Below are 18,071 nucleotides of genomic sequence, written 5' to 3'. Positions count from 1 at the left end.
TATATACATATATATATATATATATATATATATATATATATACAGTGGGGCAAAAAAGTATTTAGTCAGCCACCGATTGTGCAAGTTCCCCCACTTAAAATGATGACAGAGGTCAGTAATTTGCACCAGAGGTACACTTCAACTGTGAGAGACAGAATGTGAAAAAAAAATCCATGAATTCACATGGTAGGATTTGTAAAGAATTTATTCGTAAATCAGGGTGGAAAATAAGTATTTGGTCACCTCAAACAAGGAAAATCCCTGGCTCTCACAGACCTGTAACGTCTTCTGTAAGAAGCTTTTCTGTCCCCCACTCGTTACCTGTATGAATGGCACCTGTTTGACCTCATCATCTGTATAAAAGACACCTGTCCACAGCCTCAACCAGTCAGACTCCAAACTCCGCCATGGCCAAGACCAAAGAGCTTTCGAAGGACACCAGGAAAAGAATAGTAGACCTGCACCAGACTGGGAAGAGTGAATCTACAATAGGCAAGCAGCTTCGTGTGAAAAAATAAACTGTGGGAGCAATCATCAGAAAATGGAAGACATACAAGACCACTGGTAATCTCCCTCGATCTGGGGCTCCACGCAAGATCTCATCCCGTGGGGTCAAAATGATCATGAGAACGGTGAGCAAAGATCCCAGAACCACACGGGGGGACCTGGTGAATGACCTGCAGAGAGCTGGGACCAAAGTAACAAAGGTCACCATCAGTAACACACTACAACGGCAGGGAATCAAATCCCGCAGTGCCAGACGTGTTCCGCTGCTGAAGCCAGTGCATGTCCAGGCCCGTCTGAAGTTTGCCAGAGAGCACATGAATGATACAGCAGAGGATTGGGAGAATGTCATGTGGTCAGATGAAACCAAAGTAGAACTTTTTGGTATAAACTCAACTCGTCGTGTTTGGAGGAAGAAGAATACTGAGTTGCATCCCAAGAACACCATACCTACTGTGAAGCATGGGGGTGGAAACATCATGCTATGGGGCTGTTTTTCTGCCAAGGGGACAGGACAACTGATCCGTGTTAAGGACAGAATGAATGGGGCCAAGTATCGTGAGATTTTGAGCCAAAACCTCCTTCCATCAGTGAGAACTTTGAAGATGAAACGAGGCTGGGTCTTCCAACATGACAATGATCCAAAACACACCGCCCGGGCAACAAAGGAGTGGCTCCGTAAGAAGTATTTGAAAGTCCTGGAGTGGCCTAGCCAGTCTCCAGACCTCAACCCCATAGAAAATCTGTGGCGGGAGTTGAAAGTCCGTGTTGCTCGGCGACAGCCCCAAAACATCACTGCTCTTGAGAAGATCTGCATGGAGGAATGGGCCAAAATACCAGCTACTGTGTGTGCAAACCTGGTAAAGACCTATAGTAAACGTTTGACCTCTGTTATTGCCAACAAAGGTTATGTTACAAAGTATTGAGTTGTATTTTTGTTATTGACCAAATACTTATTTTCCACCCTGATTTACGAATAAATTCTTTACAAATCCTACCATGTGAATTCATGGATTTTTTTTTCACATTCTGTCTCTCACAGTTGAAGTGTACCTCTGGTGCAAATTACTGACCTCTGTCATCATTTTAAGTGGGGGAACTTGCACAATCGGTGGCTGACTAAATACTTTTTTGCCCCACTGTATATATGTATATATACATATATATGTATATATACATATATATATATGTCTAAAAAAAAACCAAAAAAAAACGTTAACCCTTAACCTCCAGACTGTGAAACCTTTAACTTCATTTCCTGAATCATTAATAAAGTATGCTGATTCTTATCCTGTTTAAACATCTTGGAGTACAGTGCCCAGATAGCAAGGAAACATTGAAACAATGTTGAGTCAATATCAGGCGACATCATTGAATCAACGTTGAAGTGTGACGTTGACCTAACGTCACTCTTGCACCCTTTTTTAATGTTGAAACAACGTCAGGTTTTGATGTTGAATCAATGTTGAAACCTGACATTGATTCAACGTTATATTTTCTAATACTGTTGACATTGAAACAATGTCAGATTCTGATATTGAAACTCTGTTGAGCTATGGTGTTGATTTTCCACCTCTTTCGCACAGTTGCTTTTTATTAAAACAACAGTTAAATCATGACTGGAAATCTACCTTTCTTTATAAGTATTTTAACCAATACTAAACTACTGCATGTTTCCATCAATACTTAAACCACCTAAACACATAATTGTGTTTTATAAAAAAAAAAGTCTCAAAATGTATTAATATCCTAAAATAAGCATTGCATGTGATGTAACAGAGAAAAAAAAAAAAAAAAAAAAAGGTCAATAGGCATGTTTCGTTTGCTAAATACTTTATTAAAAACACAATTTCCTATTTACATTTATATGTTTCACAGAAGTTATTCACAGAAGAAGTTTTTTACTCCGGGATGGGGATGCGTCCTGCACCACCCAAACGATCTGGGGCGTATCGCAGCCATTTCTGCACTGCGTGTGCAAAGTCAAACTCTGACATAGAGTTTGCCCCTAACTGCTGCGTCAGGCCATCTAGGACAAAAATACACACACACACACACACACACACACACAAAAAGTGAATTAGAGCACATGAATAAGCTCTTGTTAACTGTCTTCAGCGGGGAGAAAGTATGTAAACTCCTAGGCTGATAAACAAGAAAGAAACCAGGCGTAAATCTGCAAACTGCCGCGTTTGATTCCCAAAGAGCTAGAGCGGAAAAAGTGATAAGTCTTAGCATGGTGTGCCGTGTATCCTTTAAAACAAAATAAACATGGGGTCTTCGGGCTGTACAAACTACAACCCGAGGACTAAACAAGCCAAAGACCAAAGACTCCATCTCCAGATTAACCAAAAAAACGGTAAAACTTACCAAATATGCATCTGCAGAGCACTGTATCTTTAAATGCCCTCTTTTGCTTGGTCTGGTCCTTTGTTTTTTTCCCTGCCCAGTTCAGTAGCGAGGCCAGCTCATTTGTAATGGCATAAGCCATTACACGGCGGACTCGCACCTCCAGTGTGGTCCCTCCAACCAAGGCAAAGCGTCTCACCTATAGACACATTTTAAGAGATGGAATTAGCGTGTCTCATGTCTTAAATGTGTATGCAAGTGCTTGTGTGTTTAATCAACAGGCCGTTGTTATGTATTTAAATCACATCTGACAGCTATTACACTTTATAGTTACAAAGTGTACATAACCTTTATATACTTACCATTGCCTTATTTGCCTCTTATGATTGAAGAGCTGCCTCTGCATTGTTTAGCTCCTCAATGTTGTGCAAGGGCAAATCCAGAGGCAGTACCCCAGCATCTACCGATTCATTTCAGCAGGGATGGCGGATGGCTCCGACCTCCTCACGGAGTTCGTTAACTGCTCGCGTCAGGTCTGACAGCATCGTTAACATCTGTCGCATAGTCGCATCTGTTTAAAAAAAACAATTCTAGAAAGATTAATGGCTTAAGCAGTGAGAGGCGAAAAACTAATGTATCCATAAGTGATGGTGTAACATTCTGCATTCAAGTACAAGTTGTTCTAACTGCTAAGAGCTTTTGCTAATTTTTGCCTGTCACATATATTTGATATTTGTATATGTAGCTGCCATCACCAGTGCATGAATTATGTGTGAATGGGTGGATGACTGAATGTGTAAAGCGCTTTGGGGTCCAGGGACTAGTTAAAGCGCTGTACAAATATAGGCCATTTACCATTTATACCATGTAAAATCTGAAATTCAAAGACTTTCGAACTTGCCTTGTAATAGTGGCCTCACAGAGTCTCTGGAATCTACAGAAAAACAAATCACAACAAGATGACATTCAGGAGTATAAATTGGTGTTTTGAAGATAAGAGTACAATGACATTGTGATTCAGCTTTAAAACTATTTTAAAAGCATACCATCTATAGGGAAGGCCTCGACATCAGACTCAGCATGCTGGGGAAATCGCAAAGCTGTGTCGGTTGTGCTGGAGTTGTGCTGGAGTGGAGAAAGGTGCCGGCAGCTGGGTGGGGCATTATGATGCCTGCTGTCAGTGGGCTGGGGGGAAGACTGCGGAGTGGTGAGGGCTGTTTAGAAAAAGATTTTTTTTTTTTAAGTATTTAAGAATACAGACAACTTGTCAAAAAAGTTTCCTTGTGTCACACACAGATATGTACAAAGACACTAGACAGTATTTTATTACCTGGTATTTTCACTCGAGGGGCCTGGGGAAACCTTTTTTTTGTGGGCTGCTCATCCTCTGAGTCACTATATGTGTACAGGGGATTGGGTCTAAAGACAAAAAGTTGAAAACGGTCATAGGTAATTACAAATGTGCTTTTGGAATATTTTTTCCTAAAGTTACAGTTTGATTTATAAAAACACACACAGGAAACGGAGATGTGCAAGAAGGTACAGTATACAAGGAATTTTTGAAGTGCACAAGTGTACACGGCTTTGCATTTTTAAAAAGTTTACAAGCTTCCACTTTTTGGACTATATTATGTGGTGATATTGCAGTATGCACCACAGATATGTATAAAAGACAAGATCATAAATTCTTAGCAATCAAAGATATGTTTGTGAAATAAAAAAAAGTTTTACTTGTGCTTTCTTTTATGTGTGGTATGAGTTTCAGCTTCGGACTGAAGGTCAGACGTATCACAGTGTTCATCTAGATATTTCTGAAGACTGCGTTCTGCTTCGTGAAATGTGTCTGGAAGTACAAACACAATGTATGGCCAGACATAAATTAGGACACGAAAAACTTGTTATTGTTACATTTATACAACATCAACCCAGGTGATACCCACCATGGCTTATTAGAAGTCGGACTGGTGCGTAGGTGAGCCATGTTGCACCAGGATGAACTCTCCTCTTCACTGCGGCGTGGATCCTGAATGTGTCTCGCGGAGGATATGGAGGCCATGACAATTTCTCCCCATTTATCCATGAACTAGGGACAATTTCGGTACCACCAGTGCTGAACTGCACAATGCACCAGTCTTTCATTTTTATTTTACTTGGAGTCCTTTTTTGCCCTGTCTAGGATAAACAGGAAACATGTAATTACAATATATTTCATAGTCACTAAAAAACTTGATCTATTGACTGAACTAAATTATAAATAGTAGCTTAAAATGTATATAGGCAACAATTACAAGCAAACCCGATAAAACAAACTCTTTTTTTATTGACTATGCATGATTGGCAATGCAATGAAAGCTGTGTTGTCTGGACAAAGAAAATATTTGCCAGTAACATTATTGAGCTTTGTAATGCCAGGTCTGCTGTTCAGCTGCGACACTCTGTAGCATCCAATTCTGGATGACGGTAAGGGGTACTGAAAGTAAGACTCTTTGTGACAAAACTTTTGGAAAATAACAAATGTGTCACCATCTACTTTCACAATGTTGCGGATTAAAGCAATGTCATCGACTACCTGCACACAGTTGTCCCCATCCCCTACAGACAAGATGTACTTTTCTGTCACTACTTTCTTGTACTGCTCTGAATGGTGTATCGGAGCCACAAGTGGACCATCATAATGCTGATGCATTAACTTTTGTGCTTTTCTTGGTGGTGCTGGCTTCACATCCGGTTTTTCAGAAAGTCTTTTTACAATTTGTTGTAAAGGCAAGTGAGGCTTTCGCAAGAGATGTTTAATCTGGCCTAAATAATTTTCATAGGGGAAAGCAGCAATGTTATCTAACGGGCCAAAGAGTCTATATTCTTCTGACAGGTGTGTCAGCTGGTGTACGTTGTATGTGATTTCATCCCTACCATACAATTCGCCGAAGTGAGAAACAAATGACACCAGGAATTCATTGGCACAATTGACCATTTCATTAGACATAGAGGAGGATAACAGCAGATGCATTGCTACAGAAAACAACATGAAGTTATCATAGAACTCCACTGGAATGCTATTCCTAAGCACTACGGGCCCTGTGTACAACATAAAATTTCGCAACTCTGTTGCTTTCCATCTATCAATTTCAGACAATTCCCTTGGCTTGCGGTTAAACTCATTTGGTGTATAAGGTCGCAGAGCTTTCAACTTTTCTGAAATTTCACCTACTGTTCGACTGGGCAGCCTTGTTGCAAGTACTTTGCCCTTTGTCCACAAGTATATGAGTTTTCTTGTGACTCCAAGACAACATAGATGCATATAATCCAAGGGAAACATCGTTATCATCTTAACCATACCAGCTAAAGGAGACAATGTTTGATTCAAGTGGTGGTCTTCATCAATCATCAACTGAAAATCTGCATCCGTTCTAAGCTTTGCATTAACTTCTGGGTACGTCATTTTGTTCTTCCATTCACCTACTTGAACACATTTATCACAACCAGAATAACCATTATGAGCCTTTATGTTTTTAATGAAAGCTCTTGCAGGTGCATCACACACAAATGAACATACTTTAACTGTTATCTGGCAGCTATTGTAAATAATGCCATACTTCAAAATGTGCCTGAGGTCCTTCACAAATGGGTCCAAGAACTGAACTACACTTTTTGGCTTACAAAGACCACAGTAGAGACCAACAAGGAATGGTGATTTTGTGTAGTCAACATTTGCAATTGCAAGAATTGGCCAGAACTGAAGTTTACTGCTTTTGAAAAGGGGTAAACCATCTATATTAAACTGCAATTTTAAGTCGTTCAACTTGGCAGGCAAGATCAAGGATTTTAGTCGAGAGACCAACCCTTTAGCCAAACCAAAATGATGGTATTCCCCACCATCCATTTTTATTGTGTTTATTTGACCTTGCGTTCTGAGAACTGTCCTGGCATCTTTTGGTAGGTCTGGGTGAAACACACGCAAAATTCCCAAGAGTGCTGTTACTGCCACCAACGACACTGAAAATGTAGAAGCCCAATATCTTAAACTTGTTATTAAGAATTCAGTATTTGGCGCTTCGTCATCAGCTTCGTCATCACTATTATCAGAATCAAACGGTGGTGCATGGCAACCAAAGCTGTCAAAACTAAAGTCACAGTCATTATCCGTGTCGGGTGATACATAGGTCTCACATACTTCTGAAATCTGCTCATAACAGCGACTGGTAAATACTTGACTGTCTATACCTGGGTGACAACAGTGGGACACACCAGACTCTTCTGCAACCTGCGGTCGCTTAACTTCAACTTGTGCATTGCTGTTTTGGTTATGTTTTTCAGCAACCATCTCTTTAAAGTGCCTGAGTATATTGGACTCTGCTGCCTCAACCATTTTCCGTAATTTACGCCTCCTTGACCAGCGTGATGTCATTGTCAGTGTATATCAGATAAAACAAATAGTGCTATATTTGGAAATAGTCAAATAAGCAAATTGTTTAACACTAGGAATTTATTTAAGGACGTGAGTTTCTTACTTATCGATGGGTGGATGGTAGTTACCAAATCAGATCTGTAAAAAAGAGGAAAAATAGGGAACAATGTCAATAAAGAGTGAAAACTGGATACAAAGACGGCTCATAGAAGCTGAACCGAGTCCTATGTGTGAAGGGACAGTAACTGCATGTGTATATGTAAGCATTTAAACACTGAAGATAATAAAATTAACAGTATTTTGTCTAAGTCTGCCATTGTATGAATTCATGGCACCGAGACAAAAACTTGGCGCACAGTGTGGCGTCAAAATAGGTCCACACGTAAATGCTAAAACGTAAAGTTAGGTGAGCGTGCAGCGTAAAGTTCGGTGAGCGTGCAGCGTAAAGTTCGGTGGGCGTGCAACGTAAAGTTAGGTGGGCGTGCAACGTAAAGTTAGGTGGGCGTGCAACGTAAAGTTTGAATTGAGTGCGAATCGAAGCGGGTGCTCTCCAATCATTAAAAGTAACAAAGTCATTGAACACATTTATACAGTTACCTTTACGTCTATCAATCATATATCTCAGATTTACAATTTTTTGTAGTACTATGCTAAAAAGAAACTACAGAGCGAAAGTCTGGGTCAAGCGAAGCGACGGCAAGAACAAAGGAACCCTCAAAGCGTTAAAGCTAGCTAGCTAGCTAGCTAGCTTTGTAAGGGAAAATGCTGCTGTCATAAAAATGCCTTTGTGTCGGTGAGAAAACACCGCGAGATCTGCGACTTTATCACATTAACGGGAATTGGGGGGCGGCTCTTAATTCTCCTGCACGCGCTTTTTGGTGAGTTCGCGAGAACGCGCAGGAGATATCAGCTGTCCCGTGTGCTTTCCTGCCACAGACCGAGTGCGCTGCTGGTGGATTCACACTGTAGTGATGCAGGAGAACCAGGAGCTGGAGCAGCGGACTGCTGGAGCCCCCACCTCCTCCTCAGGAGCCCAGGTCAGTAAGCAGCGTGGGTTTTTATCTGATCCTTCTCGGTGGGTGGAAGAATACACGAGTATCTGCCGGTTGTTGCCTCCGCGGCTCTGAACCTTACGGTGTGTTCACACCGAACGCGATGGACGCGAATAGAGCGTCAGGTTTACATGTAAAGTCAATGGAAAAGCGCGATGACGCGCGATTGCGGGTCCCGCGAAAATTCGGAAGCAGATTTGCGTCGCGAAAACGCCAAAACGCGTGAAACGCGCGTCAGTGTAGCGCGTCTGGCGCGTTTGACTCGCGAATAAAACCATGCGCGTGAGTTTTTGTGTTGCATTTTGTGCATACGCGCGTTTCGCGTCTACCGCTCGAGTTGGAAAAAGCTGAACTCCAGCGTCAAATCGCGCCGCGACAACCAATCAGGAGCCTGGTGACGTGGCTCTGACCTAGGTCAAAGGGGCAGATCCAGCCAAAGCCCTTCATTCTTCATTCAGTATGGAGGAAAAGCTAATCAGTGCCGTGGCTAATCGCCCGGAGCTGTACGATGCTAGCTACTACTTTTACCGAGACAGGAATAAAAAGGACCTAGCTTGGAGACACATAAGTGAGGAGATCGGGCAACCTGGTAAGTTCATTCCTTCTTTTTAATTTTCAGACTGACCCGATGAACCCGCGCAAAAGCTAGCAAGCCCGCCTACTGTCCCGCTATTTTCCCACTGATGTACAAATACCTTTCCGCTAACAAGATAATGCGTTTATTCAGAGGACATCTGCAGGAGAAAGTGGAAGAGCCTCAGGGACACATATAATAAGGAGAAGAAGACAGAGAAGGAGAAGAGGAGTGGGTCTGCAGCAGGATCGGGGAGAAGATGGAAGTTCTTCGCGGTCATGGGGTTTCTGGACCCCTTCCTCACCCCGCGGGAGACTAGCGGTAATATGGTGCGGACCGTGGAGAACTTCTCCCCCGAGGACCAGGGACAGCCCGAAGAGGCAGCAGGGGAGTGTCAGTCAGAAGGTATGTTTACATTGAGTTAATGTAGGCAGTTAATTTATGCGTGTTGTCCTACAGGAACATATTTTGTTTATTAATAAACAGTATACAGTAGTCCCGCTGTTCATCCGTCACTGCCTCGCCTTTTCGCTGATTTTTTTTATTGCACCGTACAGCTTTCAACAATGTGCATTGCATTCTGCAGCCCAAATGACAAATCTCCTCCGTGTCGTGTCTCCTGCGCTTGCCAAACTTATCATGTTTGGTTTTGATAACCAGCACGTCCAATAGAAAAAAACAGCACAAAAACACTCATAACTATGACCCTCTTTCGGAAATAGACACCTGCACCGGGAGCAAAAAAGGCGCACAAAAGTGGCGCCGCAGACGGAGAAAAAGCGCGGCATAATACTTTTACGTTTTAAAATCAACAAAGGTTTGCACTTTGAGAATCAACTTGTGAGAACTGTGACTACTGTTCATGTGCTGCAATAAATGAGAGACCACTGTATATAATAATAATAATAAGTATATAATAATATAATATTCTCTATGACTATTGTCTTCAACCTATATTAACATTAATAATAATATTAACATTTAATATTGTCTTCATAGAGTCAAGTAATCATGCAGCAGAGTCCTCAGCTGTCTCTTCTCCTGGCTCTCCAGTCCCTGGTCCCTCAGCTCCTGCTGCTGCACCCACAGGTATGAACATCAAGCACTGACAGCTTTTTACTTGCTTGAATTCCCTTGTGATCACCTTTACTAAATATCTACAACCAAACTGTTTATATCCTGTTTTTTTTTTTCAATTTTGAAAATGAAAATCTAGTAGCAGCCTTCTCATTACTTTGTGTTGTTTTGTGCTGTGTTTTACAGGCCCACAGAGGAGGACAGCTCGAAGGCGGGCGAGGGACGGGTCCCAGGACGGTCCATCGGCGGTGGAGCTGGCCATCCTGGAGTCCCTAAAGAGGCCACGCCCGTCTCCAACTGAACATTTCCTCCTCGGCCTTGTTCCTGCTCTGGAGAGCATGCCTCAGACACGAGAATTCGTGAAATTTCAAATTTATAAATTAGTTTTTGAAAACAGCACAGCTGTGTTAAATTTGGAAACATTGGACCCTAATGATCAGCAGTTTTCTGATGAGGCAGCAGCTCTCCAGGGCAGAAACAATGTTCTTATTTTTCTCCTCCTTCTCCCTGAGGCTCTTCCACTCCAAGCTGGGTCCTTTTTATTCCTGTCTCTCTGTAAATAGTTAAATTTCATATATTTATGATAAATGTTTTTGTTAATGAATTTATATTTTTTCAAATAAACATTTATAATGACAAAATGTCTCTGTTCTACTACACAGCAAATATTGGCACCCGACTTGACACAAGTAGAATTTATTTCATATTATACTAATGACAAAACATACTAATACAGTGGGATGCAAAAGTTTGGGCAACATTGTGAAAAGTAATTATTTTCTTGTACAAATCACTGGTTGTCACAATAAAAATAGTCAGTTAAATATATCATATAGGAGACACACACAGTGATATTTGAGAAGTGAAATGCAGTTTACAGAAAGTGTGCAATAACTGTTTAAATCAAGCAGGTGCATAAATTGGCGACACAAAAAAAGAGAAATGAAATAAATATTTAGTGTATATGAATGTGTGTGTCTCCTATATGATATATTTAACTGACATTTTTCATTGTAACAGCGATTCATACAGGAAAATAATGACTATTAATAAGGTTGCCCAAACTTGTGCACCACACTGTATATAGGAACATAGTGAAGACAAGTTACTTAAGAGAGTAAAAATAGGTTCGTTTATTTTGGAGTAGAGCTCCATTTATTAAGAAAAAATTAAAAGGACAGGAACACTCTTTAGAGGTTTGTGGGTGGCCGTTGTGGGGAAGTCACTCGGACTTCAAACAGGCTACTCCTTTGGTTGCCAAGACACAGCTCCCTCCGCCGAGAAGTGAGCCATGAATTTCTCCCTCACCAGGACAGCCTCTCTGGAGGAGTTGTTTGCTGCCATACGACCCAGGCCTTGCAACGGCTCCACCACAGCAGGTGCCCCTCTCTCGTCCACACAGCGCAGAAAATTGTGGAGAACACAAGTTGCCTTCACACACTTCTCCGCTCCGTCTAAATAAAAAGGAGTGAGTATCACTACAAAGGTTAACTCAGTGGTCCTAATGCTACAGTTTGATATCAGCAAACACCGAGCGCATACATTGATATGACACCACAGCCATGCTGTCATTCAAACACTGATAACAGCATAAATCGAATTAAATCGGGACTTGATGAGACCTTCTGAGTATCACTAGAAATATTATAAACAGTCGTCTCCGTACCACAGTTTGCTTTCAGTAAACACAGAGAGCATTCACTGTTAGCATAGCACATCCATGTTAGCAGTGTATAAATGGATAGTTTAGCATGTATTAGCACAGGTATCAATAAAGGACTACCGTATTAAATACTTTTACTAACCTCAGGCAGATGAACAGGCGCTCTGCAGGTGGGATTGAGCGCCTGTAGTTGGTGTCTAGGCGGGCGATTCTGGGACCGACCCGGGGAAGCAGGTCCTCAAACTGGCCGAGTGAAAGACGGTGATGTCGCTGGAATCGGCCGTCATCCAGGCGCCGCTCCTGGAGCAAATGGTGAAACTCACCAAACTGCTCATGCCTCTGGAGGACCTGATGGACCCAGGTACGGCGAGGGCGTCTTTTACGCCGCTGCTCTGCTCTCCACAGTACATAGAGAAGGGAGACTCTCTCTTCAAGCGCTAACTCGACAGCTGCCATCTTGCAAAGATACCGGTCTGGCACAACTTCCTCCCACATCCCTCCCACATTTCCGGTTCACGCGCGTCAAAATATCATATTTTGAAGCGCGATGGATTTTTCTTGGACACGCGTTGAGACGCGAATGTGCACGCGTCAAATTAGGGGCGTTTGGGGCGTTTTTGTTCGCGTCCATCGCGTTCGGTGTGAACACACCGTTAGTCAGGAAACCGCTGTTTCCTGACTAAGTTTCCTGACTGTTCCGGGATCCGTGACTGGCTCGTAGACGGTGTTGTGGCAAAAAATGATTGCCTGTAAAATATGATTTCCACTGTTTCCGTGTGTTTTATATTATTTATTATTATATGGTCCTAATTGTGAGTGCATACACTCACAAAATGTTTAGTAACTTCAGATCCCTGCAACAAGCCCAGGTGCAGTTTACTTCGGTGATTTGGACTATTCCATCTCACAGCTGTTGTTTTTTTTTATCCTCTATCTCATGTACAGGCAAACGCGTCTATTTATCATTTCAGGTTGTAGTATTACACAACATTTTCAGATCTAATAGAAAAAAATGAGTGTTTTGTAATTCATTCAATTTGTTGTTTTTATTTATAACTGGTATTATTGTTTCATTCTATCATAGAATCTTACAAGAAATGCAAAATTGTATTCCATTATGCTTTATCAGCTGCTTCGGTGAAAAACAAATCAACAAAAAAACATTGTAAAAACAAAATACTGGAAAATAGTTTCCAGTATTTTAGTGCTTGGAGCAGACTAACATGTAAGCTGGAGTGTTCTGAGATGTTATATTTGGTCTTCGAATGGCTGCAATCCAGGCCATCCATCGGCTCTTTGTTACTTTGGAAACATGGCTCGAACAATTTCTCTTCCACGACGGAATCCAATAAAAAATCTCTTTACCCGTTGGTTTCCCGTGGCTGTCATGCGACTATTGCAGTTAATAATACAACAGCTTCTTGCCATTCTTTGTGTTTCTTTTTATCGCTGTGTGACAGTTTTCATGTGAAAGCCTACGTGCGCTAGTACCGCCACTCGTACCCACAATCCTTTGTGGTTTTACCCTGGAATGACGTCACATTTTCAATCTCTGGTCGTGTCCAAATTCATGGGCTGCATCCTCCTGAGGACGCATTTGTAGACCGATTACGTCATAGCGACGCGCCGAAGCCTGTCCAAATGCGTAGACTCCTCCTAATGCAGCTGACAAATGTCTCCTCATTTTCCCCGAATTTGAAGGATGGGTTGGGTGTGTCCTTCGTGGCCTACCATATCCCAGAATTCATGGCGCGGCGTCAAACAGAAAACTGATTAAACAGAAGAGTGAGACGGTCGAGAATTTACACCAGTGTCCTGTTATATTTTAGATAGCAAGGAGCAGACGGCTGAATTTATTAAACTCCACCGAGACAGCGTTGACGCTAATCAGAAGGCTAGACCGTCCAATTTCCCCAGCCGTTTACTTCCGGCCTACCTGACCTTCTGAGGACCCGGACCACGTAGACCGCGAAGGCCGGGTCCTCAGGAGGATGCAGCCCATGAATTTGGACACGACCTCTATTACACTTGAGTAACACCTAATTGTCATTATAGCAATGCAGCAGAACATCCCGTGATATCATTTGTATGCAACACAAACGCAAGCATAGGGTTTAATTGTGGTCATAAATATTTTGCGCAGTTGTGAGTTTTGTACCCTTGTAAACATAAAATATCAGAAAATGTTATGTTTGTGCATCTACAGATGAGAATTTGTGTTTGTAAAAGATATCTACACAAGTTACTTTAAAAATAAATTGTTAAGGTCTGGTTACAGGTACAAAGCAAAAAAACACTTGTTTTTGCAAAGTGATTGGTCAAAGTCATGTCAATCAGTTGGAGCTCCTTTCAAAAGCACCCCTCCGACACGCAGATTGGATATTTAAATTTGTGATTGACATTGACCAAATAGCTGAAAGGAATAAAAATTGGGTCAAAATTTGAGCTTGCAAGTTGAAACTCCAACACAGCCAGGGAACTTGAGCGCAGTTTTACATGTAGCTTTGTATCGGTAAGTAGAACTTAACAAAAAAAATTTATTACACAAATCTTTTTTGCACACTCGTAATTCTCATCTATAAATGCACAATTCCTAAAATTTTCAGATATTTTGGTTTACAAGGTTACAAAACTCAGTTCACAACTACGCAAAATATTTATGACCACAATTAGGAGATCACCAAAGCGAGCGTGTACCTGCTGCTCGCTTTATGGCTTCTTGTCAGACTCGGGGAGCATGGTGTTGTTTTTGTGTGCAGTCATTTCCCTCATTGCCGAGATCAACAAATGGCAGTTTAGACTTTCATGTTCCGGTCATAAGTGTAAAGATAAAAAACTATATGATCTTCTAGGTCAAAGGTCAGCGTCACACTGATTAAGATGAAGGATCAGCTCCAAACTTGATTTAATAATATAATATTCATAATGATCTCTTTCTTGGTTTGAGGTATTTAAAAAACGTCAATACAGCATACGACTTCACACTGACACACAAAGATTGATATATTATATTAATGTTTAATAAAAACACCATAAAACATCAGTTTTAGTATAGATCTCTCTGAGTGCTTGTGTTTTATTTTTTTGTTCCTTTATTGACTCCAGCATCACTGCTCTCTCTTTCTGTCTGCTGTTTATTCAGAAACAGAAGAAGACTGGACGTACTGTGCACCAGTGCCAGGACTGCAACAAGACCTATAAATCCAAATACAATTTAAAGCTTCACCATAGAATTCACACCGGAGAGAGACCGCACAGCTGTGACAAGTGCGGAGCTGCTTTCAATGCTTTAGGTGCTCTACAAATCCACCAGCGCATCCACACAGGAGAGAAACCCTACAGCTGTGAAGAGTGCGGCGCAGCCTTCGCAGTTTCAAGTACACTGAAAAAGCATCTCCGTGTTCACACTGGAGAGAAACCCTATGTTTGTAAAGAATGTGTCAAACGGTTTACGGAGTCCGGCTCCCTCAGGGGCCATCAACGGTTGCACACTGGAGAGAAACCATATAGCTGTGACCTGTGTGACAAAACCTTTGCACACCTGGGGGCCCTAAAGACCCATCGCCGTAGCCACACTGGAGAGAAGCCATACTGGTGCAACAAAACCTTCACTCAGCGGTCCAGTCTAAACCTCCACAGGCGTCTGCACACTGGAGAGAGACCGTTCTGGTGCGAAACATGCGGGAAAACATTTGTTTGGCAACACAGCCTGAAGGAGCATCAACTCTCTCACACCTGGTACCCGTGCAGTCGCTGCGGGGACGTGTTCCCTGATCGAAGCCTTCTGTACAATCACAACCTTGGTCACAGGTGGAGAGACAAACAGGTCAAGAGAGCAATGCAAAAGAAAGCTGAGGCTGGGAATAAACACCCACCCTGTGTTTTTGTTTCAGCTCTTGCCTCTGTAGCAGCGGCAATAAGAACTGGCTTGTGGCCACGACCTTCAGACTCACTGATGACAAAACTGACCTCAGTCCAGCCCAAGCATGAAGGATATAAAGTTGTTTCTTTGAGAAATGATTAAAATTATTTTTTTTAATATCGATTCATTAAATCCAGAAACGCCAGAATCTCAGATTAAAGCTCATAAAACTATTTCAACAACAGCCAAACAGCTAAAACAGCAAATGAGAGCAGGTAAACAGATTCAGCACAAAATGTAGACCTGATGCATCAGAATCTGTGGGATGTCGGCTTTATCACCGAGCTACACGAACTCGCCGTTGGAGCTGAAAGCCGACATCTCGCAGATTCTGATAGTGCAGGTTTCATCATTCTCTGACCAAAATTCACTGAACCAGCAGCAAAAGAAGATCAGAACTTCTTCAAAAATTATTCCGGCAAGAAAGCAAGAAAGAAAATTTCTGCTTTTCTGTACTGAAGAGATGTACACTTTTTAAAAAATTATGCCAAATTACAAATTGCTGTGTCTCTAATAAAACCTCTGTAACATTACTCTGCTTCACTTCAGCAACATCAGGTCATATGTTGATTTTCTTTCGTTTTTATTGTATTGCAGAATATTTTTAAGGTTTCTGCTATAAAAAGCCAGGCCAGGAAAATCTCCTTCATGTTTTTCTGTGTTTTATCCTCAGTTAAGCTGGGCAGACACTGTGCAATGTTTTTTCAGTCACGTTATTCAGCTTCTGCTCAAACGACTGAATCACAGGGGTTAGAAGTTCGTAGGTCACGATGCAGGGTCTCACACTATACGGCCTGATGCTCAGCTCTGCGACCTGAGTGCTCACACTGTGCATCCAAATTTTAGCTTGGTAACATGAAGTGTTACCAACGCTTATATTATATAGCTAAGATATAACTCAAAATCTGTCTCTTGCTCTTCCTTCCTCTCTGTCTTTCACTCATACAGACACACACCACCAACAACATCAACTAAAATGCTAATGAAAAACACTGACTTACAGCACAGCTGCAATTGAGCAGCAATGTCCATCCAACTTCTTTCGCGGATGTTGCGATGATAATTTTGTAAGACCACATCAAAATGGCTCGATGGGCCAAAGTTCTACAAGTCCGCTGCTTGCGTCCAGATCACACACTGCACTGATTCATCTTTTTCTCTTCTGTTTCTGTATTTGCACATGCGGAGTGTGAGATGTTGCCTTAAATTGGCTCGTGGCATCTATAGTGTGATACCCTCACAAGTGGCAACCATGTGACCGTACAATTGCTGGTCGTGAGGCGTTAATCGCTTCTCATTACCCCATGTATACATGATGCATGACACACGATTAAGGCGAAACTCCCCAAATCTCCGTTAGCGAGTTGATGCTGACAGCACTAAGTAAAACAAAAGGAAAAGTCCGATTTATAAAGAGTCGATCTACAAAACAGTCGCAGGAGTGAAAAATCGTCTCAAAACGGGCCATAAATTGCACCGTGTATGCCCAGCTTAACTTTGACACAAAGGCATCTGCTGTCATGTTTACACCTGTGATCTCACTAGTGTCAGATTTTATTTTATACACAGATATAAAAATATGGATCTGTACAGATAAACGATCCAAATTATAATATTTCTGTCAAAATTGAATCGAATCAATTATAGAAATCAGACCCAGCCTGTTTTTTTTCTGCCAAATATTAGCTCATTTTTTTCAACCTAAATTTTATCAGCTTGATAAAGAAATGACTGAAACACTCTTGTGAGGCCTGTTTAGTGGACTGATGTTGATCTTAACTGATTTAATTCCCACTCCTTTTCTTAGTTTAAGTTTATCGTTCTAATCGTTTTTGCTGCATTATATTTTCAATTTTATTTTGTTGTTTAGGGATTTTTGGCAACACGGTGGTTAGAAGGTCCTGAGTTCAATTCCACCATCAGGCTGTGTGGAGTTTGCATGTTCTCCCCATGTTTGTGTGGGTTTTCCCCGGATACTCCCACCATCCAAAGACATGCACTTTGTGGGGATAGGTTAATTGAAATGTGTGTTAGCCCTGCGACAGACTGGCGACCTGTCCAGAGTGTACCCCGCCTCTTGCCCTATGACAGCTGGGATAGGCTCCAGCGCCCCCCGCGATTTGAAAAGGATAAGCGGAAGCGAATGGATGGATGGATGTTTAGGGATTTAGTTTTAGGTCTTTTTATTACTGATTTTTTTTATTGTGTTCTTTTCTTCATGTTTGCTGTTCTGATTTGTTTAATTCATGGCTTTACTGTGAGGCTTTACATGTGTTTCACAATTTGCATTTGCACCTGGATTAAGATGTGCTCTCTAAATAACGGTTTTCTTTCTTGACTTCTGAACCAAATAACAGCTTATGAGGTGGTAACCACTGGGAACATGTCCTCAGGGCGCGAGTCCCTCTTGTTTTCTGGAGTAAAAACTTGTTCAGCATAACTGAAGAATAAAGGTGCACTAAACGATGAGGATGATGTGGTGGTGGTGACACATACAGGTTGCACAGCTGTGACTTCCAACCAAC

General features: G+C 41.7%; 3 protein-coding genes across 5 annotated transcripts; 2 read left to right on the top strand and 1 right to left on the bottom strand.

Annotated features, from left to right (window-relative positions):
- Positions 1 to 2,382: 2,382 nt before the first annotated feature.
- On the bottom strand, positions 2,383 to 7,998 carry LOC146521219 (uncharacterized). 3 transcript variants are annotated; one of them, XM_085139184.1, is made up of 7 exons: positions 4,794 to 7,998; positions 4,585 to 4,696; positions 4,184 to 4,272; positions 3,900 to 4,067; positions 3,216 to 3,787; positions 2,875 to 3,052; positions 2,383 to 2,533 (listed from the first exon to the last, which is right to left on the bottom strand). In XM_085139184.1, the coding sequence occupies exon 1, from the start codon at positions 7,256 to 7,258 to the stop codon at positions 5,171 to 5,173; it is 2,088 nt and encodes a 695-aa protein (XP_084995310.1). In that variant the 5' UTR covers positions 7,259 to 7,998; the 3' UTR covers positions 2,383 to 2,533; positions 2,875 to 3,052; positions 3,216 to 3,787; positions 3,900 to 4,067; positions 4,184 to 4,272; positions 4,585 to 4,696; positions 4,794 to 5,170. The 3 variants fall into 3 exon arrangements, with proteins under 3 accessions (XP_084995310.1, XP_084995301.1, XP_084995320.1); XM_085139194.1 differs by having other exon boundaries at positions 2,387 to 2,533; positions 2,875 to 3,787; positions 4,794 to 5,025; positions 7,362 to 7,998; XM_085139175.1 differs by having other exon boundaries at positions 2,384 to 2,533; positions 2,875 to 3,787.
- A 48-nt stretch (positions 7,999 to 8,046) lies between these two features.
- LOC146521217 (uncharacterized) lies at positions 8,047 to 17,510 on the top strand. Its single transcript, XM_085139353.1, has 2 exons — positions 8,047 to 8,295; positions 14,767 to 17,510. The coding sequence occupies exons 1-2, from the start codon at positions 8,230 to 8,232 to the stop codon at positions 15,646 to 15,648; spliced, it is 948 nt and encodes a 315-aa protein (XP_084995479.1). The 5' UTR covers positions 8,047 to 8,229; the 3' UTR covers positions 15,649 to 17,510.
- Positions 8,770 to 12,127, top strand: LOC146521218 (uncharacterized). Its single transcript, XM_085139379.1, has 4 exons — positions 8,770 to 8,899; positions 9,038 to 9,289; positions 9,884 to 9,973; positions 10,148 to 12,127. Exons 1-4 carry the CDS (start codon positions 8,770 to 8,772, stop codon positions 10,522 to 10,524), a joined length of 849 nt encoding a protein of 282 aa, XP_084995505.1. The 3' UTR covers positions 10,525 to 12,127.
- Positions 17,511 to 18,071: the final 561 nt, after the last annotated feature.

The sequence above is a fragment of the Neolamprologus multifasciatus genome, chromosome 3 (assembly GCF_963576455.1).
Source record: "Neolamprologus multifasciatus chromosome 3, fNeoMul1.2, whole genome shotgun sequence".
Taxonomy (NCBI): Eukaryota; Metazoa; Chordata; class Actinopteri; order Cichliformes; family Cichlidae; genus Neolamprologus; species Neolamprologus multifasciatus.
This window is presented reverse-complemented; position numbering and strand designations above follow the sequence as displayed.

Bases quoted from the DNA above. Each gene is read 5' to 3' on its own strand.
- LOC146521219 (XM_085139184.1), bottom strand. From the start codon at position 7,258: ATGACATCACGCTGGTCAAGGAGGCGTAAATTACGGAAAATGGTTGAG.
- LOC146521218 (XM_085139379.1), top strand. From the start codon at position 8,770: ATGGAGGAAAAGCTAATCAGTGCCGTGGCTAATCGCCCGGAGCTGTAC. The intron at 8,900-9,037 runs GTAAGTTCATTC...GCGTTTATTCAG, and splicing joins TGAGGAGATCGGGCAACCTG to AGGACATCTGCAGGAGAAAG. The intron at 9,974-10,147 runs GTATGAACATCA...TGTGTTTTACAG, and splicing joins TCCTGCTGCTGCACCCACAG to GCCCACAGAGGAGGACAGCT.
- LOC146521217 (XM_085139353.1), top strand. From the start codon at position 8,230: ATGCAGGAGAACCAGGAGCTGGAGCAGCGGACTGCTGGAGCCCCCACC. The intron at 8,296-14,766 runs GTCAGTAAGCAG...CTGTTTATTCAG, and splicing joins CCTCCTCCTCAGGAGCCCAG to AAACAGAAGAAGACTGGACG.